At 40.7% G+C, this 24,296-nt stretch overlaps 1 protein-coding gene across 5 annotated transcripts in view; it reads right to left on the reverse strand.

The window, feature by feature from the left end:
* Positions 1 to 2,816: 2,816 nt before the first annotated feature.
* The window catches only part of mtss1lb (MTSS I-BAR domain containing 2b), a 71,700-nt gene continuing 50,220 nt past the window's right edge, over positions 2,817 to 24,296 (reverse strand). For 2 of the 5 annotated variants that reach the window (XM_018697412.2, XM_051076292.1), the window contains 9 exons: positions 21,371 to 21,528; positions 20,964 to 21,071; positions 20,784 to 20,881; positions 18,712 to 18,994; positions 18,188 to 18,262; positions 15,796 to 15,951; positions 15,112 to 15,294; positions 14,255 to 14,420; positions 2,817 to 12,993 (listed from right to left, as the gene is read on the reverse strand). In XM_018697412.2, coding sequence (XP_018552928.1) covers positions 12,107 to 12,993; positions 14,255 to 14,420; positions 15,112 to 15,294; positions 15,796 to 15,951; positions 18,188 to 18,262; positions 18,712 to 18,994; positions 20,784 to 20,881; positions 20,964 to 21,071; positions 21,371 to 21,528 — 2,114 coding nt within the window. In that variant the 3' untranslated portion in view covers positions 2,817 to 12,106. The remainder of the gene's footprint in view (positions 12,994 to 14,254; positions 14,421 to 15,111; positions 15,295 to 15,795; positions 15,952 to 18,187; positions 18,263 to 18,711; positions 18,995 to 20,783; positions 20,882 to 20,963; positions 21,072 to 21,370; positions 21,529 to 24,296) is intronic. The other 3 variants (XM_051076290.1, XM_051076287.1, XM_018697416.2) reach the window with 3 other exon arrangements.

Genomic DNA, 24,296 nt, shown 5'->3' on the forward strand with positions numbered 1-24,296 from the left:
ATAAAAGATAATGAAAAAGTTCTGTCATTTTTTTGAATTAAGTGCTACTTTGTGCTTGAAAAGAAAGACTCTGTGGGTCATTTTATTCCTTTTGTATTCACATTGAGAGCTCACAAAGAAGTCTGTTCATTTCTGAGAAACCAGAAACTCAGGCAACCTGAGGACATCAGCAGACATGTTGGCTGAGGACAGTGTGTCCCGGCTGCTCAGGTGTCTGACGTATCCTCTGTATATAATCTGTATATAAGCAGTGTGTTATCATCACTGCTCCACGCTCCTCGGACTGGCATCTGCATGGGCAGGTAAAAGGTCTTTGGCGCCCCCTACCAGCACACAAAAGAATACATCTAATTTTCTCTCTCTTCATTTCCTCCCTCATGAGTGATCTACAACTCTTTTTCGTGGGCAATGACATAGAAAGAAGGCAAATGAGTTAAAGTGGAGACCACACAGCCAGAATTCACTTAGGAAAACTGGAATGTCCACTAAGCCGTGAACAGGACCTGGTTTAGTTTCTCTTTTCTTGGCAGCCTAATCAGTTTCTGTTGGTTACAGCCAAAATATAACTGAAGAGACAAGGCTTTTCCAACACTCTGTCTGTTTTTTCATTTTAAAATCACATATCAATGAATACATTTTTGTTATTAATCATATACATGTTGATGTCAGGTGTAAAACTTAGTATCAACACATGCTATTTATGCAAATAAATCCCTTTAATTCAGGTATTTCCCCCAAACAGTGCCTGATCATTACACTTACTGATTATTGCAGTAGTATAATGGTCATTTTGGTTTGATGCACAAACTTTAAAACAAAGAAGCACCTAACTGTAACCTCTTGTTCAAAGTTGCATCATATTTATTAGCTGCCACAAGTTCATGTTCTCACATTGTTTGGTATCCAGAGAGCTGAAGGGGTCAATCTATCTAGCATACCAGAGTAAAAATAAATGAATAAAGATTAGGAAAGAAAAGTCAGAGAGAATAAGAATAAGAGCGTTTCTCACCTACCTCCTATCTTACTGACTATCGTGTGGCACCTCAAATTCTTTTGGGAACCATTACTCTACATTTTTATTCAGGTAACTTCATTAGCAGACTGAATGTGAACATAGATTTTAAAGGAGCTATTTTTTAAGTCTAAGTTTTGCTATCACCACAAAGCCAGGATTAGCATTAACAGCTGTTAAATGGTGAACCTGGTGAAAACAAACCCTGTTTTTTTTTTATTATTTGCTGCTCCCATACCAATATCAATAAGCTGCTCATATCACACTCCTGTTTAAAGGGGGCAGTCCTATCATTGTCTTTTTAGAAAGTCATGTTTAGCCAAAGTGCTGGAGTCAACAAATGAAAAAAAAAAAAAAAAAACTAAGCAGGTGCTTGTTTTTAAGTGCATTTCAGTCAGCCCTTGATGACAAATCAGCATTATTCAGTGCTTTTTACAGACCTACAGACGTCTTTTCTTCATCCAAAGTTCTCCAGGGATTTATTCTTAGCCCTGCTCTGTTCACCTTATACTTGAATGACATAGTGTCACACTCAGGCACCGGTAGCACCCATCTGTATGCCGATGATATAACAATAAACCTGGCTTTTCAACAACTTCATCTTGCTTTTTTACAGTCTCCAAAGAGCACTTGAAACTGACAAAACCAAATTCATGTTGTCTGAATAAAGACAGACTGTTGAATCTAATTTTAAAATTGTTGCTTTCAGTGGAACCTGCATTGAGTGAGTCTCTGAGTGTAAGTATTCGGGTATCTGGATAGAAAACAAACTCACCTTTAAAGCACATATAAAAGAGAGTTTTTTACACAGACATAAGTCTTACTTTCCTATATTCTGCAGATATAGAGTGGTGGAAAGCATTTTAATTATATATACTGTATTATGTATTATATACCTCACATCTGATAGATCATACACCTCAGACTGGCTTCAGCTTCAGCTTCAGGTTCCATAAGACATGCCACTCCATCCTCATGGAATAATTTACAACAGATGCTGAAGCTCAAAACTTTGTTGTCTCTAAACAGTTATAGTTTTGATTTAATTTATTTTAATTGTACATGTTTTGTGCATTAAGTTTATGTTTTATTCTTACTTTATGCAATAACTCATTATGCAATGAGGACATTATTAATAATATTATTTGTAATGAGAATATATTCTTTCTTGCCTTTTTCAAAATAATTCTCATTAGGTCTTTTATCACAGTTTTTTTTTTTGTACTAATTTCATTGCAATGTTTACTTTAATTTCATGTATTTAATGTTGTAATGGTGTAAAATGCATGTTCTTCAACACTTCCCAAGAGTAAATAAAGATTATGTTCGTTTTTTTTTTTTTTTTTTCAATTATGTTGATAATACTGTTTTCTGGTATTCATGGTAGTCTTTACCCACATTTATTAGGTTATTTAACTAATTTATTATTTCTGTAAGACATAAAAGCAACAAATGGCTTTCTGAATATATTGCTGATTTCTTTTAGTATTGGTGGTCAGCAGTGATTCTGTGTGATATCGAGCCATATTTTCACTTACTGCTTTAACATCAATAACTTACAGTTTCTGATTTAAGTTAATGTTGTTGTTGATAATATTACATTCATCTTATGGAATCTCTTTGCCATCAGTTTTATAACACTGACCCTTTGGACTTAAAGTGCGCAGTTGTTAATTATCAAGTCACTGACCTGTGGTAATTCTCCTCTCTCAGTATACAGTGGCTACTGAACTGTGTGGGTGGGCTGGCTCAGGACTTTGATATAGTTTCTCTCTTGAATAATACACCCCTACACACAGCAGCGCACAGTTTAAGTACAACTTTTATTAATACTGGAATCATCACAGTGCGTTTTGTTACATTAGCAGTGACTAAAGTTAACAAAAAAGGGTCAATTTTACAAAAAGGAAGACAGAAAAGAAAAACCTTATCATCAGCGACAGAGGCGAAACAACCTTAGAAATAAATTCACAATAAATTAAAGAAGAAGAGCAAAAGAGGTGACAGAAAAAAGAGGGACAGACAAGACCACAGTGCCTGCAGGGGCTACTCGAGGGGAGGAAAAGATGGGTTTGTACAGAGAGATAAAGCAGGTGTTGACTCTCTCACAAGGTTATATCCTTTGAACAAAATAGCCCCATAGAAATATCAACGTCTCAATGGCGAGTTATAGAGAGATTTCATTGAAGAGTTCAAATGGAGGCTGCAGAGGAAGAGAAGAAAGAGAGCGAGCGAGCGAGAGACACTACCAAGAACTGGAGTATTGACAGTTAGACATTCAGTTTAGTTACAGTGGCAGCGGCACCAGGAGGCCACTCTGTTCTGCATGGCTGTGTGACAGGAAGTTGAAATGTGTTTCATCATGGTCCCCCCTGGAGAACTTCAGCAGACCCTGATGTAGCTTCTGAGAATCTACCTTAGTCATGTTTGCTTCTGATGAGTGTGTGTGTGTGTGTGTGTGTGTGTGTGTGTGTGGTGGGTTTCTTCAGTATTAGACAGCAGGAAGGATTGACAGATTGTGTGTGGGAGGTGGGAGGGAGGAACAGTGGGGGTCTTAACCACGTGTCCTTGTGCAACACACACACACACACTTACACACTAACGCATATACACATATAGTAGACATTCAGTATAACCTGGGCAGATGGCTAAAGGAGTGGGTTGTACATACAGCAAATTCACAATACTTCCTCTGGTCATAAATACAACACAACCTGTCCTCCAATGGCAAGCACATTATTATTTCAATTACTTCATTATTTAAATTTCATCTTAGTACATACGGTAAACTTCCAGTGTATACATTAGGGGGCTGAAGTTGTGAGGAGAAGCATTACACAACACAAATGAGGCTGTTGTCCACAAGATTTCCACATAGATTTCTAATGGCGTGTTCATGCTGCGAGCAAATGCTCACAGTGGAAGTCTGCCAGTTTCCTATAAATCTGAGTAACCACGGAAACTCAGATGGTCCACAAGATTACTGGGTGTGTTGGCAGAATGGTTCACAGTCATCGACCATTAACAGGCAGTTTAAGCTTCTGTTTTACGTAACTTTAAATTCCATTTTGTTGCATCTGACGACAACAAAATGACAGTGAGTTAAGTCCAAATGTTATTTAGATTAAAAGCTCTTAAAAATCAGTGTTTTTCTGGAGTTCTTCAGCGGACACTGGACGTCAGTAAGGGGCTGACGGCTGTTAGCTGAGCTGCTGCTAACATTAGCATAGCTCGTTTCTACATGCTCAGCTTGTTTACTGGGGGATTCCTTCAGTGTTCATCATTCAGAAGGTTTTTTACTGGGGGTCGAGATTTTCCACAGAGGTCTTCTCTCCAAAACAGACGGACAAAGTCATTAAAATGTATTAAAGAAAACACTAAAACAGTTTATCGTTACAAATCAGTGTTTCTCTGTGACACGGTTGGGCGGACAGAAGTCAAGAAGGGCTGTGAGAGCGTTTTTTGCTCAGCTTGTTTCTCTGATTACTTAAAGACTAGGCATTCGATAACAAAAATCCATCTGTTTTGAGGTCATAGTTTAAACATTATTTAAAAGAGGCGGTGACTTGACTTGAAACAATGACAAAGTAGCAGGCTGAAAATGTTTCAATGTCCAGCTACATGTGCTTACAGCAAACCTGTTTATTACACAAATGCATGAAGTGGATTTATTAACACAGGAGCACTGCCAGAATTCAGTAAAAATAGTGCATCTTTAAAGCAGACTCCACCAAAATGGCTTCACTGTTTATCAGTGGATTTTTAGTGATGGCATTGTGATTAAAATGGCCCGCTGCATGTTGACTTACTGCTCACTCTTGCATCTTGTAGATTTCTTTGACAGACGCTCACCAAGACACCATCAAAGTAATATAAGCCGTCTGTGAGATTAAGCCAAAAAGATGTCTCAAAATGCTTAATCAAAATGAATTAAAATGTAATCTAGCACTGAGATGAAGCGTCAGACGTCCAGCTGCTTGCCTTGAAACCATCTCATGTTACTGGTACAGAGGGGAGAAGTTTGCCCCAGCTAATGCTTCCTACTCCTCTTTGAACAGCACACTCTGGACCCATAATGATACCACCCGTTAGCCATTACCACACACACACACACCCACATTTGAAGTGCTGCACACATGCATACCAACAGACAATATAGAGACACACACATGGAGAGAGTGGAAGGAAGGGAGACAGGCAGAGACCGATAGAGAGAGGAACAGGGGTGAGCTCATATTCACTGACTGTGGTGAAAATAAAGACTTCATCAGAATTATTTTTCATTAGCTTTGATGGGCTGTGAGGCACAGAGAGACAGAGTGCAGCCACTGGGACTCTCATCACGACAAGCGTTGTTTTCTAACTTGTCAGCTAGATGGCATCCCTGGGTGATCTGATCAGGGGATGGAGGTTGAGGGGTGTTGTAAGAAAAGAAAGAGGAAGATAATGAGGAGTAAAATGAAGAGAGGGATACACAGGTGTAAACATGTCTGGGATCAGAGGCATCTGTAAATTCAGTTTTCTTTTGCTTCCTCCGTGCGCCACACTAGTTGGTCAAAAGCATGAGCATTGAAATGCAAAGTCTGTACTTAGTTAATTGACAGTTTTCATACACCTCCAGAGCTTTCAGACAATGTTGCTGTTGAGTGTTTACGTCTCAGTCCTACTGTGGTCCCACCGTCTTAAAAAACAATCACAAAGTTGTCATTAAACGTTAAAGAAACCGTTCAACATTTTGGATTTTTTTTTTTTTGCCACTGTGACGATACCACACAACCAGCAGGAGGTCACTGCGCCTGGCCAAGAAATTCATTATCAACTCCACATTTGTGTGGATTAAACAAACAAGAGTGCTAATTGGTAGGGATGTAACGGTATCGTTAGTTTCATAATATCGTGTGAATAAGTGTCAGTAACAAACGATAGGTCTTCTGGAAAAAACTGTAGTTTGGTTACAGCCACAGTGGAGTAGAGCGAAGGGAAATGAGAACTACAGAGACCATCATCCTTTGCGCTCTGCTCACTCCCTCTTCAAATCTACAGCAAAGTTGGCAGACGTTGGTGTTGGAGATGAAGCCTTTAAAACTGTGGATGCTCCAGCATCTTTTAGATCTGATGTGTGGAAGCATTTCAGTTTCCCCGTGTCACAAAATGAGAGAGGGGAAAAGGTGACAGATAAACAACTGTTTTTTTCACTTTATTATCCAGCTGACTGTTTTTAAAATTAAAATGAATGCCTTGTTCGTTGTTTAATAAACTGATTTTTTCCCCAAGTCTTCATTGTCTTTTTAAAAATATCGCAGTAAATGTCGTATCGCCGACTTGTTTCCAAGGTATATTATCGTATCATTTGATCAGATTTTGATATTGTTACATCCCTACTAATTTGTGAGACACTGCTTGAACATTTAACTTTGGACAATGGTTTGGGTTTCCTTGTGCTTCCAGTTTTTATACTTAGCTAAGCTAACCATCTACTGGCCATAACTTCAGGTAGTATCAGCAAGAAAGCAAATAATGTTTTCCAAAATGTCAAACAATTTCTTTGTGACCTGATATAAATCATATGCACACATTCAATACTCAACAGCACTATAGTCTGTGGGACTAGTTGTGTGTATAGTAAGATAGTATTTTCTGAAGTCGTCATTTCAACCTCTAATCAAGTCTGCATACTGTATGCAACCACGTGTAACGTGAAAGGAATGTATCATGTTCCATGTTTGTATTAATACAGATGTTGTCTAGCTCACACACTGGCCTTACTAGGCAACATGACAGTTAATAGCTAAAGAAATTAAAATGTAGTAATGTCACTGAAATTTCAAATGTGATATTTCCAACGTCTTTATCTCTACTGAATTACGAAATTAATGTTAAAATGTTACTTTTTACAGTGCTTGTTCCGTTTAGACATGCTGTAGTTAGTACTGTGTCGTTTTCTCAGTTGAAGAAGGGATTGTTTGTCGTGTGTGTTTGTGTGTACGCACGCATGCCTGCACGCATGTAATTGTGTTGATGTATGTTCCTACAGAATGTTCTGTTTTCATTCCTGCTCCTGCTCTGCTCATGTGCCGGTAGGCCTACTTCTACTCACATACACATATTGACACATCTGTAGCAGAGTAGTTATTTCAGCTTGTTCAGACAGTTAGTTCAGTACAGAGTTAATTCAGCATTAAAAAAAAAAAAAGAAGACATTATTGTTTAGTTTAGATAACTTTTGTGCTGTTAATTGGGCAGTTTAAAGGAAAATAGCAGTGTTGTATCTTACTCTCATCTCACACTCATCCTATAGCCAGTCATCGTGTTGCATGACAGGGTGTGTGCAGTTAGATCTCCACCTCACAGTCAATGTGATAAACCCTACAGTTTTTGAATCCTTGTCTTGTCCTGAGTTATTATCCATCATTTGGAATTAAGCAGCTTGTCTGTTCTGCAGGGCACTCTAAACCCTTTATTCAAGCAATATAACTTACTATAGATAACTGGCAGTGAGTTCAGTTGTTTCAGTTTGCGTTAGAATTAATAAACATACAGCACATACACATTCAGACTAGTGGAATCGGCTCTAGCAGTGTCCTTGGATGTATAGTAAACAGTTCTAAAACTCCAAATCATACCATTAGTGCTACGCAATATGGAATAGCTTGATGACGAGGACAAAACAGTGGTATTTTCCTTTAACATACCCACACTGGAACATCATTGTGAATGTACGTACATGCACGGTACCCCTGTATTGCCTTCCTGTTTGTTTAGACAGGAAACTTCATTCAGTTGCACAAGAACAAAATTCTGACACAGTTCAAGCAAGTCACACACGTACAGTTCGATGTCACCCTTCAAGCTCGTAGTACATTCAGCATATGTACGTATATTCATGTACAGTGTGACCTTGACAGGTGGTCTTATACACAGATAAACATTTTCTCACCCAACCACCCAAAACATTGTTTGTTTGTTTGGGTGTGGGGGGGGAGAAGTCCAAGCCCGCTGCTCTCCCCTTCCACCCTCTCACCCAGTCAGATTCACCTGATACAACACACAGCATCCACATGTGACAACACACATACAATAGTGTCCCCCCACCCCAAGACCAAAATTAAAAATAAAACATCCCCTTGCTGAAGCACTGTTCCAAAGTTAGAAAAAAAAGTGCTCACAGGGGCTGACAATGTTTAAACATCGCAAACATTCTCCTCTCTGTCTCTTTAAATTAAAAACATCCTAATTTTCTTCTTAAACAGCCACAAATATGCTTTAAACAGTGCTCTACTCAGCAGAAAAATAAATAAGTCGACAAAAAGAGCATGTAAGAGCGCTGATGTCACCGGCTATGTTCAGGTCACTGCTAGAAGCGCATACTGACATGGTGATGAAGAGTTCACTAGCCTACAGTTCAAACAGCCAAACAAAGACACACTCACTCTCAGCCCCACACATCCTGCATCCATGTGTCACACAGCTTAGTAGTTTGTGTTACAACTGGAGTTTTTTCTTCTTCTTTTTTTTTTTTTTTTACATGAATTAAAAGTAAGACTAAATATTCAAACAGTACTGCAGAATGAAAAAAATACTAAAACTGAATAGTCCTTGTAATATTTTCTAACAAACCTTTACCAAATCTGTGCGCCTGATTCTCTTTTACAAGTACAGCACATACAGTACACACTGTATGAACAGGCAGTGAAATGCTCATTCCACACATCTTTTCCTCTCTCCGTTAGCTTCAAAAGTCTAATTCAAACCATTCTGCTTCTTTGTCATCAGTTAATGCATCAACCAGGCTTTGATTCACCTTTTCTTACTGTCCATAAATAAACCTTTCTTACAGCCGTGTCCTGAGCTGAACTGGGATATTTGCACTGAACTGAGCTGAACCGTACTGGGGTAGTCTGGTGAATTGTTTAGTTTAAACAACAATGTTGTGCTCATACAACGATCAGTAAAAGAACTTGATTACTGGAACTACATTCATTTTCTGTGACTGAATAAATGCTGGTATAAATGATTACATTTCAGCTAATGCCGCGCTTTAGTGACCAGTACTGGGCAACAAATTGAATTAATTACTCATTACACATCACATAACAGCAATAGTAGTTACATTACTCATTACTTTACGTTCAGTACTCAGCCCGGCTCCAGCTTCAAAGCCTCCACAGCCTCACGTCACATCCCCCTGTATTCAGCATAAGTGGAACTAGAAAACAAGACCATCAACACTTAGCGTTAGCTTAGCCCCAGTGACTGATTACTTAGCACTCCATATCAGTCCCATCCTCATCTAATGGCTTAGGCAAATGCAAGAGAAAGAAAACTCAACTTATGAATACTGTGACAACTTTGGAATTACAGGAAGGCGCATGTGATTCTCCTCTCTTTTTTTCAGAGGCTAACTGCTTCCCCACACCTCCAGCCCATGCGCCAAGCTAACGCTTCTAGCTGCAGTCTGTCCTCTTACCCACACAGAGGACTCTGATGTCAACCCATTAAATTCTCAGTGAGACAGTAAACAATGCAACTCCCAAACTGTTGATTAGTAGATATAATGTAATTACTCAATTTCAAATTTGTAATCCCTTACTGGAATCACTATAACATGGGTAATTTGTTACTGTCCAAAACTGGTAGCAACCAACTCTATGGGCTCTCTTCATGCGTTTCATCATTTCTAACCTTCTGGCAACAGTACTGCAGCTACAGTACTCTGCACTATGTTTTATCCTTAGATTACTGTAGTTCATTTTGTACATAGGAAAGGTTTTAACTAAAGTGAATTTGGGTCAAAAGACTGTTGTTCAGCTATGTTCAAAGCTTGACTTCACTCTGCCACAATGCAAAAATATACAGAATTTATAGGTAAGACCATATTTGGAGTACTCCAGAATACATTCATGCTACTCATGTGTATATCCAATTAACATAATCTAAATGTAAAAATGCTCAAGTCCCCAATTACAATTAATAATCATAATCAATAATATCTAGGCATGTTGACAATTCATTAATCCAGGTTTTGAGATTTCTGCCTCCACAACAATACAACAGAGGTGAACTGAATTTCACTTGTTGTGCTCACAGGACTGAAAATGGCATTTTAAAAATTCATCACTATTTTGTCTTTTCTGAGACAGTGCCCTTGTTACCCGAGGCCATCCATAGAATGTGCTGTCAACTGGTTGTGATGTTTCTCAGGGACTATTTTTACACTGAAGCATCTAAAGACTCTGAAAAGAAAAAGACTGTAGATGTTCCAAAGTTATGGGCTGATTGTCTCTGGGTAGACAAGTAGCTGTTTAAATTTTTTAGTGTAATTTTTCAGAGCTATGAGCAGCACAAAGGCAGTTGTGTTCACCTTTATTGTTATGGTGTAGAGGTAGAAATTTTAGAGCAAATATCTTAAACCTGGACAAACAAAACCAAAAATATTTGCATGGCTTATTATAGGTTTGTTTCTACACTGACCAATCTGTGTATTTTTTGCATTGTGTGTTCAATTCTTTAGATACCAGTACAACCACATCATAAAAACCTTCAGCAATATTCATAATGCACAGCAGGGCCCTGACATCAAATCCATTTTTAGATAAATATTTTTGCTCTACTTTCTTATCCCATCTCTCATATGACCAATCACTCCAGTTCCACAAGTCTTTATCACTTCCTCTTTGTCCCTCCCTGTCTTCTTCTTCCTTATTGGCAACCCCCTCTCTCTCACTTTCACTCTCCCTATCAGACAGTATGACTACAGCAACACCTAGTGGCTATTGTACATACTCTACCTCCTATCAAAGTGCTTACAGTTTTCCTTTTTTTTTAAAAAAAAAAATGTAATTAGTTTCCTCCCCCAGAAAGAGACAGGGACAGAGAGAGAGAAATGCCAAAACTGGCTAGGCATGAATTCACAGTCGATGTGTAATTTAGCATTCCTGATGATTGCCTGAATGTGACAAAGGAGAATCCACAATACTCCATCAATCCTATTTTTCCAAACAAGAAAATAAAACACATTTATTGCTCCATTTCTGATTTAACATTTTCTCTCTGGTTCTAGAAAATATATATGAATATATCTATACGCCTGGATTACTTCTCGTACAGTGGTAACAAGGTAAATGACGTCACGATATAAACAAGAAAATACACGCACAACACACAGGAGAAAAGCCCTGCCCTCAATGGGTAACCAGCTGTCCTGCAGCAGAGCTCTACCCACCCCCCTCGCTCGCACACACGCACGCACACACACACACACACACACACACACACACACACACACACACACACAACAAATGTGCACTCATATTTCACACTTGCACACATGCATACACATGAATGCACACACACACTACACAGAGAGAGAGAGAGGGGAAGGGGGCACTAGCACGGTTCAATGCCAACAGTATTTTTTTTTTTTTAAAGACTCTTACATTAGGATAAACCAGAGGAGCTCTCTGGTTTGTTAGCTCCCCGTGCTAACACCAAAGCTTCAGTTCAGTGGGCTAATAAGTACAGTGTGTTGTTGCTGAGACAGCCACGGTTCAAGTCCAGCTGGTCACATGGCACTCTGACCCCCCTCTCTCTCTTGCCCCTCCTTCAGTCATCAGTCTTTCATCTGGGATTAGATGGTTGGGTTAGTTGGAGAAGAGGATGGGGAAAAGTGTAAGTTGGCAAACAGAACAGAACCCAGTCTTTCGCTCTTTCTTTGCCTCTTTTTTTTATTTTATTTTTTTAAATCTTATCTGTTTTTCCTGCAAGTCTTTCCGTCCCTGGGTGAGGGTGTAGAGAAGACAAACATGCGTCCAACACACACTAGTTATAGTGGCCTGCTAGGAGCCTGTCAATAATCAGTATTTAACTTTTAATTGTCAGCATGGATTAACATCATTAATGTTATTATTATCATAATATTATATATCATTTACTCTAATGGTGTCTTTAAACTTATTTTTTGTGTATGTTTTTGTTGTCATTCATCTTCTTTTATATTATAGCTTTCCCTACATGGTTAAGTTTTTGTGAACGTACTAGGCGGTTGGGTTGCACCACACCAACACCTGACTCCCTATCATCCTGCTTCTCCTCCAATCACAAAATGCGTGGTGCCGAGCGGTCATTGGAGACGGTCTTGCGAAGGCGGACTCCTCTCCTGATAGTGGTCAACATATCACCGGACCCCTCTGCCTCCTCTGTCCCTGTCTGAGTGTCGGTGGGGCCAGTTGGTGGCAGGGCCGGGTCATCGGGGAGGGCGGGGAAAGGAAACTGCCCCTCTCCGAGGGCGTGTGCGCTGGCTACCAACTCACCGATTTTCTCAACTAGGCTGTGCCGATTGGCCGCGATCATCTGATCCTCCTCTGAGCCGGCCCCTGACCCCGTTCCCATCGCGAGGCCCCCATGCTGCTGGGCGTAGACCTCTAATGCCGCCCCCGATCCCCAGGCTGTGTTAGGCAGGCTGAGGCGCTTGGGTGAGGCCTTTACATAATCAAGCGCACCTTGTGAATCCTCGACTCCGGTGAAGAACACGCACTCCTCACTGCCAACTCGCACAGGCACGCCACCTGCATGTCCTCCACCTGCATACCCTCCACCACCTGCCCCAGGTGAATGTGAGTCCCCGGGGACAGTAGGTGTCTTGACAGGCACAATGGGTGGTCGGATGGGGATCGGACCTGCATTGGACAGTGTGCGCCTCACGCCCGGTTTGGTAGATGGAGTACGCCGGATGGTGGCAGTGCCTGGAGTCCCCACTCCACCTCCACCAGCTACACCAGGCTGTCCTGGTATCCCATGAACACCGGGACCAAGAACACCGCTGGGCAGGCCGGCTGTACTGGCTGGCCTCTTGGTCTGGATCATGCGCCGGTAGTTCTGGGCGATGTTGGAGTGGCGAGGAATGGTGGAGGACTTGTCGAACTCTGTCTGTCCATCTGGACCTTCAGCATCACCGTTCACTGAGTAGCAGTCATAATCTGAACCTAATGCACAGGGGAAAGACAGAAGAGAGATGATGATGATGATGATGATTTTTTTGACTGAGATGAGAATCATAAAAGAAAAAAGGAAAAACAACATCCTGTGATCACAATGTTGATTTAACTCAGAGATAGCCACATAATTTGGGTCGGCACCAATATTTGGCTAAAAAAAAAGTCAGTGAATGACAGCCAGCTTATTTATGCAGGAACATATTTAATATCATTTAGTGTCATCTTTCTATTTTTATTTCCTAGCTGCTGTCAAGGACACTGTCAGATTACACTTGTTATATACTGTGCCTGCTGCTTGGATGATTGTTTGATTTTAGTTACACGTGGGGTTGTAAAGGGGCGTAAAATTTCTGATATATTTCTGGAAACTTTCCATGGGAAGTTAAGATGGGGAATTTTGGAACTATTGAATTACAAATTAAAATTGAGTTAGAAATTAGAAATTTGGGCTAATTTATACAAACTGTATCATAAACAAACATTAATATAAACATTTTGTTTTGTCATGAATGGACATGCTGCAAACTAATGGAAATTTTTGACTTTGATGTATTTGAGTAGAACTGTAATCTTTTCTTTCATTGAACAACAACAAAACATGAATACTGAATAAAATACACATATAAACATGGTGTTAGCTAGCTTATATTCAGAATATCTAATTTACTGGCTAGCGGCTACTAAACACATTTTGATTTATTTTTTGCTTGTTGAACTTTAACAGCATAGATCAAATATATTAACCTCTGTAATATCATCCAAACTGACTTGACTGGATATAGTCTGTGGGCTCAGATGCAGTAATGTGGCTGTAGTGAGCAGGATTCTAGAAATTATCTGTGTAGAAATTTACCTGAAATTGCATTACATCTGGTTGTTTTAACCAAGATTCTGCTGCAAGATGTTTTTTTTTTTTCCAACTACATTTAAGTTCCCCGTTCATAAGCCAACCTACAATTTTGTAGACTTCCAGTGTATTCCCATTAATTCCTGTTAATTCCCAGGGAAAGTTTCCAACTTTCCAAGAATTTTGTTACCTTAATTACACTACACTCTAAAGGCAGGGACTCTAGTGAAAATGATGAATTCTCAGAGTCAGTAAAAAAATCATAATATCGTCCAATGGCAGGTTGGCTTTTTGGAAATTTTACCAAAAAAAAATGAGACAATGACTGTGGCCAAGAGAAATCTGTGTGGGCACTGAACAAGATTAAAAGCTGCAGCAGAGTACAGCAGATTAAAGTTTCACCTTGTGAAGGGATTGTGTCCTCGGAGCAGGATGGGGTTGTGGTCTCTGTGCTGTATCCACTGGAGTACTGCAGGGAGTCTCTGCTGCTTTTCTGCTGCTCCATACTCAGTCCTCTGGTCAGCACCATGGCCAGGTCACTGGCTGCTGGTGAAACCTCCTCTCCATGCTGAAGAGATACAGAAAGGTCACACAGGAAGGGTGTTTAATCAGCCAGTTGAATAATAACTAAATTCAGACTTGGGAGAATTATTTCTGTCCTGTTCATCATATGTGGGATATGTTCCAGAAACTCACATTACCAGCAGTGAATATGCTTATAAATCACAGCCCCAGAATGCACACACACTCAAAAAATCAAAGTCATGTACCAGCCACAGTAATAATATAACTGAATGAAATTGACTGCCTATGAATTAACACGTCCTTATTTTTGGCAGAGGCTGTTTCAGAAACTTAATTTATTTTTCTGATATATGAATATGATCTCCACTGCTCCAAAAACTAAAATCTGGTCTCTATCACAGCTCCAGTGATAAAACACATTTCCTCCATACTGGTCAGTGCATATGCGCATGTCTGTAGGATCTCCTTCAAATGAAAAAAGCTTTCACATGTTGGTGTCTTGTTATAATGAACCAGCCCATTCTTAGGATTTTTTTTATCTGTTAATATCCATTTGACGTACTCCCAGTGTAGCAATTTCCATAAGCTTTACATGACCTTACGCATTGCTGTGCACACACTCACAATATTGCAACAGCAAACATCCCTCCACATACCTAGCCTAACCTATTTCATTTATTTTACTGTACTTCTCTTACACCTTCAACCTGCATATCAGAATCATCCAGCATTACCTTGGCAGCAATAGTAGCCGGGGTCATCCTGGGTCTCTGCCCGTCGTCAGGGTGTGATGGCCCAGCGTAACTCTGGGAGCCCGGCGATGCCTCACTCTCCCTCAGCCTATCGAGAGGTTCCTTTCTCCTCTGAACTGGTGCTGCGGCCACCGGCTGCTCATACTGACCTGCTTTGGACCAATCCTGAAGAGGTGTGTGGAATTAATAAATAGGAAGCAGCAGGTAGGATTAGCATTAGAGACTTGTCCACTATCCAGCAGTTTGAAGCCCTTCATCTGAGTGCAGAGAGAGGGACTCTGGGTAGAATGCATCTGGGTGCTTGGAGGAGTGTGTGTGTGGGTGTACGTGGGCAGGGGCCTTTCGAGCATTTGAATGTGTTTAAGTTGATGAGTTTGATTGGTTAGTTGGCGCTCCACACCCTGCTTTGTTTTTGTCAATCTCGATAGATTGCAAAACCAGTGAGTGAGGCCAAAAAAATTAAATTAAATTAAATTAAAAAAAAATGCATGCACACACAGCAGATGGGTATGAATACTTTAAGGAAGCAAATGAAGCAAAGTAATGTGGTTATGAGTTAATCAGGGTGATGAAAACACAAAGGAAATAAACTGTATGCTTTAACTTATTAAACATAAACAGAGGAAAAAGTGCAACTGAAGACATGGAAGCGGATGGAGAACAAACCTTCCAGATAGGAACCTTTGATGTGGGAGAGGAGGAGCTGGACCCGGAGGGGCGGTTATAGGGTGGGGACGCAGGAACAGGAAGAATGACAGAGAGAGGCCGGGTGGAGCCAGAGTGAGAGAGAGCGGGGCGGAAGGTAGCGAAGGATGAGCCAAACTGCGGGACAAGAGACATAGTCATGTCGTCAGAGGAAGAAAAAGACACAGACGTGGACCAAGAGAGGAAAAGAGAGAGAGAGAGAGAGAGAGAGAGAGAGAGAGAGAGAGAGAGATGCAGCTGTGGTGGCAGACCACTGGGCCAAACACATGAGAATAAAAGCATCTATACACACACATACAATACACCAAGTCATCAGTGTGAAACAGAAGAGCAGGAACAGATCAGCAGGAGGTTTGACAACAGAAAATGCTTCTGAAACACAATTAGTCACTGCTGACCATGCATCAGTATGACTCTATAAGCAAACTAAGTGTAATTAGTCTAAGAACTACATCAGTGAAGCCTAGATTTTATATTAGAAAGGTCAAGGGATGTGTTAAAGCAGCCCCAGGCAAGCATTTAAAATTCAGATGGATTTGATCAGACAGTTCCTACATCAGTGTGGTAATTCTGCATCATTGTAACAAAGAATCTGGCCAATGGCAACAGTTTCTGATAACCTAGCAATGGGCTCTATACTCCTCCCTGAGACTGTGAGAGCTGCAGTCATAGTGAGTGTTTATTTCTCCATTAGCCACAAGGAGCATAAATGACATGACAAATGAATTATACATCCAAAAACAAATGGACAAGCTACGAGTATTTTTACTTTTAACTGCTGGAGGTGGACCAGCACCCTTTGGATGCAATTCTCTTCAAAAACAAAAGTGCAGGGAGCAAAGCGTAGGTAAAGGACAGTGCACAGTGTGTGTCGATGAAGTGACAGGTGAACTTTTAGTATTTTTGAGAGTATTTTGGAGAGGAGACCTCTGTGGATAATTTGGCCGCAAGTAAAAATCTTCTGAACGATGAAGACTGAAGGAATCCCACAATAAAAACAAGCTCAACATGTAGGAACAAGATACGCTAACGTTAGCAGCAGCTCGGCTAACAGCCATCAGTTCCTTGCTGACATCCTGCGTCTGCTGAAGGGCGCCAGAAAAACACATAGTTTTATTGTGACGCTACTTTATTCAGTTTTTTTTTTCCAGTTTCAATTATTGGGTCTGTTTGTTTTAGAGCAGTTGAAACCCCCCAAAAATAATTTGGTTCCCAGTAAAAACTTCGATGAATGATAAACACAGATTGAATCTTAACCTGCAAACACGACACACAATGACTTGTATGAGTCGTTTAACAGTGCAAAAAATATTTTGTATTACTTGTGGAAAACCCTGGCAGCCCAATAAATAACTGTTTTCTTTCACTTAAATGGATACTAAAGTTGCCTTCACTTACTGCTGGCAGTGCCTTGTTAGGAAGTCATGTTGCTTCAGTTACTGCAGCTCTACATTTGTTGCCCGTGGTTGCTCTGTGTTGTTTCATGTACACACAGTGAATTGACAGAAGCTTTAGAAATGTAAAGTTTTAATTGTCTTGTGATTTTTTTTATGGAACTGAATGTGTGTCCATTATGTTCTGAGACAACATCAACTACTTTCTGATAACTTCAATAAAAATACAGAGCTATAACCAGCAGGTCTGCATGATTGTTTTGCAACAGATTTCATCAAGGTAATCAGAAAATGTAGGAGCACACAATCTGTCTTGACAATGAGTGTCACTCAGATTAGAGATGGATCATGTGCTTACTGCCGTCAGATGGCTGTAAAGCGTGTTAATCAACAGAAAGAGAAGGTAGTCGTATATGCAAGCTGCTGTGGATGACAGATGCTGCTTAAAATGTGACGTGAATATTTACTTTGCCTCATGAGCGTCATTGAAATTATATTTTTTCTGCAAACAGATGTGCATACTGGTCAGACAGTATAATGAAAATGAAAGAGACAAGCTCTTAGACATAAATAAAAGGAATCTGTGATTTCAGAGAGATTTATAAGGCTGCACCTCCTCTAATTAAAGTGGAGTAAACAGCACAGAATATAAGCGTTCCATGTATAGTTTGCTGTTAATCTGATCTGAGTTGGTGAGCTGGGCAACCAAAACAGTGATTACGACTGAATAATGTGCCTGCAACATGTAAAGCCCTCTGAGTCTGATTCCTGCAATACATGTTTTTATTTTTATTTTATTGATTTTATTTCATACATTTATGAAAGAAAACACACAAAATGTTCTAGTTGCGATCGATCAGAAAATGTACCTGTCCTTTTTGTGCCACACACTATTTGCTTCTAACTTGTGTTACGCTCTTGATGACTCCTTATTGTACAGTATGAATAAGAGTACTTACAGTGGTAGGGGAGCTGCATTCACTGACTGACTGGCACGTTTCTGACGCCTCTGACGATGCTGAGCTGGATGACTTCTACAGCAGAAATATGGAGAGACAAATACTAAATTTTGTTTGATGATTTGGCCATAATGTTCCAACAATCCATATGTTTATGAGACAATTGCATGCGTGCACTTAATAGTGAATAGGATTTATCAATTTTTATGCAAAGAGAAGATTGTTTTTCATTTAAATGCATTTTTGAGCTCAGGACAAAAATGTTAAATTATATTTTAGTTGCGGTTTGTGATTTGATATGAACGGAAGTGACTGTGTTAAATCAGCAGATGATATTGTCTCACATCGATCGCTCACTCCTGAACCAAATCAAAATCATACCGTAGCAGACTTTGTGATACTGAAACACTGAGTCGTTGTCCATTGAATCAATATAATATCTGATTGTGATGATTTACACCCCTACAGGATTTTTGTGTATAAGTATGTGTGTATACTTCAGTGTGCATGTAAGGCAGCTGTACCTGGCTAGTGATGTCCGAGGGCATGGGTGAGGGGGGCTTGGAGTAGATGTTAGCATCCTGGGACACAAAGCCCGAGTCATGGGAGGAGACACTGCTGAGGCGGTGTGCCGCGATGCCCCCTGGTGGTGGAGGCTGGTGTGGCAGGCTGCTGCGGTACCGATAGGAGGAGGAGGAGGAGGAGGTGGGTGAGTGGGGTTGGGAACCTCCACCACCACCACCAATACCACCACTCCCGCCTCCTCCTGATGAACGGGAGGCACTACTGTGGGTGCTGTTGACGCTGCTGCAGGGGTGGGAGGGGTGGAGGGGTGCAGAGGAGCAAGGGGAGGGTGGATTGTTGAAGGGGTGAGGAGTGTGAGGGTACGATGAAGGTAATGGTTGCCAATGTAGAGTAAGGACAGTATTCAGGGAGAGAGAGCATGATTACAGGAATGTGTCAAAGTGACAGATTTGATTGTCAAAGGAGGAAGTTGAAACAAAATTTGAGGGGTTGGTTATTGATGGTTGGAGGATGCGTTGGAGGATTTTGTGATTGGTTTAAGTGATGGATTGAAGTTCAGGAACAGTTCACAGGAAGTTGGTGGTTTTTCAGGTTAGTGACGCAACAGTCACATTTAAAAGCAGAGACCCCAAAATGAAAGCAGGTAACCAAACGCCCAGCAGGAGAGAAAGAGGGCAAATCACGAGGGCACACAAACAAGATACAAAAAACAGAAGAGTAAAAAGAGACAAGTACAGAGAATGTGGTTGTGGTGAGGGAAAAGGGGGGGTGGAGAAAAAAGGGGGTGGGGGTAGACAGAGAGTGTGTAAGCTTATGAAGATCCAGGGCACACACTCAAACACACACTACACACTGCAGGCAGAAGACTGTGATCTTGCATGCTTTAGAGCCTCTCCTTGAGGGCAACTGAAACTACATGCATATACTGACAGACACTGACACACACATACACCAAGTGTTTGTTTTTAACAGACAAAGAACCACAGAAATCCATTTTTACTTTAATCAGGGTTTTCTGTAAGTGCAGGCTGCAGGCCAGATGGCCGGACCACTGGAGCATTTTCAGCCTGCTACTTTCTTACTGTTACAAGCCACATCGCTGTCATTTTTTGAAATAACGTTTATGAAGGATATTTGTCACTGGACGTCTGGTTCTTAAATAATCAAGCTGCGCAAAAAGCAGCCCTTCCTGACGTCCAGCCCACCTGACAGCGACACAGATAAACACTGATTTGTAACATAAACACTCATTCAGTGTTATTTTAATGGATTTTAATTACTTGTTCTTTTTGTTTTGGAGGAGACCTCTGTGGATAATTTGGCTCCAAGTAAAAACCTTCTGAATGATGAACACTGAAAGAATCCCACAATAAAAACAAATGTAGAAACAAGCTACGCTAACATTAGCAGCAGCTCAGCTAACAGCTGTCAACCCCTTACTGACGTCCTGTATCTACTGAAGAGCGCCAGAAAAACAGATTTTTAACGTAACACTATTTTATTCAGTGTTTTTTCCAATTTTAATTATCAGGTCCATTTGTTTTGGAGCGGTTAAAACCTCATGAACAAAGAAGGAATCTTAACCTACAAACACAAGGTGCAATGACTTGTATGAGTCGTTTAACAATGCAAAAAAATAACTTCTGCTACATTCATGCACTTGTGGAAAACCCTGCTTGTAGTATTCATTTTACTATTCAGAGACACTGTTTTTGTTACTATTTTTGTTTACAGTTAAAGAAAGCAAAGACTGTGAGTAAAATTACTCTTCTGGTCATATCTTGTTTGTATCTAATGTATATATTTATATTGATGCCAAAATCCAGCTGTTTCTCTGTCTGAAGGCTGTGGTTCATTTATTTGGAGATTCCACTCAACTTAAGGTGACTGGACAAACAGTAATGATGAACTGACACAGACAGAAGGACTGACAGTCACAGTGCAACATAAACACCAGGGAGGGCTCCTCTTTCTGATATTCAGTTTATAAACCACTGCAAAGAACATTGTAGCACAGGCACAATGTGTTGGTTATGTCTGTGTGTACATGTGTGTGTTTGTGTGTCAGTACCTGCACATGCTGCTCTTGCGTGAGCCAGAGCTGCTTGGAGATGAAGGAGGGGTCTGATAGGACCAGCTGTAATCTGACCCCTTCAGATCCTTAATCACCTGAGAGTCGACAAAAGTTTATTGTGTATCTCTTTACACGTGTTCTGCATGTTGTGGGTGTGTGTGTGTGTGTATGCTTCACCTGTTCACTGGCAGGGGGCAGTTTGTGAGGATCGGTTGTCAGCACAGTGAGGTCATCAATGATGGCCTGGAGATGAGTGATCTCTCCCAGCATGGCGATCTCTCCATTCTAAAAGAACAAGATTGAAACAGTGCTTCACTCATAGAGCTTTAAATTTTTTTATACATCAACAATATGTTTCTCCTTGTTTACTGTGACAACTACAGGATGACTTCCTACCATACTGTCACTGTTTGTATGTTGGCATCACACAAGCCTTGAGTCACTTTGTGTAAGACATACATCTTTATCAGTAGAGCAGCTCTGCAAATGATTACACCATGTAGCAGGTCAGAAACTGCTTCACCCCCTCTCTACCCCTCCTCCCTTCCTTCCACCATACCGCCCCTCCTCTTCAATCCCCTCACCACAACTGGCTGAAGGAAGCCGATGAAGGTACAGAAGCGACCCCTCTCCTCCACCAGGGCACGGCGCACAGCCTGCTTCTCCGTCTCCTCCATCAACAGGCACATGTCGGTGACATCCTGCATGGCACTGTCCAGCTGAGGCTGCAGGTCCCCTCGCCCTAGGATGGGGAGGGTATCGTGGTGGTGAGAGAAAAAAAAAATGAGAGAGGAGAGAGTGAGACAGGCAGGTCAGGGAAAGAATGATGATAGAAAGGTATGAGGGACAGAAGTGGGGATTTCTTCAGAGGATGATGATGAAAGGGAAGTAGGAAGGAAAGATGGAGGAGCAGATAATATATGAGGTGCGATCAAAAAGTTCAGAGACTGTTCCTGCTGTGAGCAAACGGAGCAGTTGGTTTCTTAGTCAGTATTGCACGTTACGTCATGCAGTGAACGTCGAGGCCTGTTTTACGCGCGTTTGTGACCATTTGCAGGTGCGCATTTGCCATTTCAGCATGGAGCGGAGGCAGCACTGTTATCCAACAATGCAAGGATCTCTATCAACAGACTCGAGATGACCCAACCTTCATGTCGAGGATCATCACCAGTGATGAGAGGCGGGTCTACGGCTATGACCCAGAGACCAAACAACAGTCTTCCCTGTATCCAAGACCAAAGAAGGTGCGTCAGGTCAGGTTTTCTTTGACATTCACTTGGGTTGTACATCATGAATTCATCCCCAGGGTTAGACTGTCAATGCCGACTTCTATCTGGGAGTTGGGTTCTCCATCATGACAATCCGCCCACTCACAGTGCATTAAAAAGATGCCTTTTTGGACACAGTGGAGGAGATTGAGCGCAAGTTGCAGATGGTGCTTGACACACTTAGAGAACAGAGAGTGTACCAAGGGAGGCAGAAGGGTTGGAAGTGGTGTAGTTGCTAAACAGTACTACTTTGAAGGTGAACTTAAATCAGTTGTGGTTTTTACATGTTAAGGCGCAGTCGCTGAACTTTTTGATCACGTGTCCTGAATGAAAGGTTGTGTGTTATGTTTCCCATAATGCGCTACTCTACAAACCACTAGCATACATTATGAAACTCAAACTGAATGAGATTAAATATACAGCAACATCTTGTTTGATGTTTTGGCTCTGTATTTATTATTTTCGGTGGAATTCATAATGTAAGTGCATCACATTATATAACTTTAAATATCATTATATTAGACATGTGGCCATCACTCTGTTGACACAATATCCTGCACACTATATATGGAAGGACATGAAAAGTGTGGCAGGATGGTTGAGCATTTGCCACTGCTGTACCCTTTAAGCCAATATCTTGACAATCTATATCTACTAACAATCCTTATGTATTAATAATATGCTGTAAAATGTAATATTGGCTGTTTCTCTCCTTTGTCCTCAGAAACTGAACAGATCATGTTTAGCAGATGAAATGTAACTTTACAGTAGCATAGGCTCTACAGCTACACTGATATTTTTTGGCCACTTGGGGGCAGCAGAAACAAAGTGTGAAAAACAGTGGCACGTAATTGTTTTCATTTTGATATGATTATGATAAACAGCAAAGAGTCATGTCTACCTGACTCCTTTTAGCTCTATTTTTGGTTTCCATCAACTCCTAAGGGAAATACCCAGCTCCTCAGCTGCTAAATGTCCCACTGTGTTGACTAGCTAGTTGCTAACTTTGCATGTCTTCTGTTTGTTATTGGTCAGGTTTACACTGGAACCAAACCCAGGTCTCCTGTATGAGAGAGACCTGGGTTTGGTTCCAGTTTGGTTTAGCACCTCACAGTTATTGCTGTTTCTTTGCTAAGCTATTTTAGCCAAAACCACAATCTTTTCCTAAACATAACCAGGTACTTTTATGTCTAAACCTAACCAAACAGAGACTGTTAATATTAACCACATGTTTATTATTGTTACCATGATGATTAAGCTCCAGTCACCTACAGCTGGCATGCTGCCATAATGAGCTACGTCCTACCGTCTGTAGGAGCACTACTTTAGGAAACCGTCTTCTTAGTCGTATTTAAGTGTAGGAACAAGCAAACAATATGGTTGCATGAGCTGGAGGACTTGGGTTGGGTAGAATTGATTCATTTTAATTTAAATTTTTCTTAGTTTACGCTACCAACATTATGCTGCAAAGTTCAGACACCCATTCTACCATTCCACCCATTGTGTGAGAGTGTGCAATTTTCCTCTCTCACATTGTCAGTCCAAGTCCAAACCTAATGACAGCACAGAGCCAAAATACAAATAATCTGTTCTGTCTTAAAACTTTGCTACTTGCTGTAATTGCACAGCAACCAGTTGATAACAAAAAGTAAGACATAGGTGCATACATATGGTGTAGAAAATCTTAATCCTATCTACTGTTAACTGAAAAAAAAACACAAAATGTGATGAATGGAAAGCAAGACATGAAATAACTCTTTGTACTGTTACAGCATGCAGAAAAGACAGCAGAGATCTCTGCAGTACCGCAGAATAAAAGAGAGAACAAGAGAACCGGGGTAGGATGAAAGAAGAATAAAAGCCTGCGGTGTGACTACAAAACTAATAGGAACTGCTACAGAAGTCATGCAGGAGTCAGGGAAGAAGAAATTACATCATGCTTTGTCGGAGTGAAACCAAACTTCTCAAACTAAAAAACTATAGAAGCTGAACTCTGATCTGTCGCCAAGAGACAAAACGTTAAGTGAAGCTTCTTTAGGAACTGGTGTTTTTAAAAGTCATGGTAGCTGGTTTCATTCATTTTTTCAAGGAGAAAAAAATATATAATTTTGACACCTATTACACAACCTCCTGTCAGTAATCATGACACCAAAAAGCATCACAAAATGTTCTCAGAATATCTGGTGCATTAAGCTGTTATGTTGTTATCTGTTTGATGGTAAAATGCCGTCTATTATAAGCA

Source organism: Lates calcarifer, linkage group LG2, assembly GCF_001640805.2.
Source record: "Lates calcarifer isolate ASB-BC8 linkage group LG2, TLL_Latcal_v3, whole genome shotgun sequence".
Taxonomy (NCBI): domain Eukaryota; kingdom Metazoa; phylum Chordata; class Actinopteri; family Centropomidae; genus Lates; species Lates calcarifer.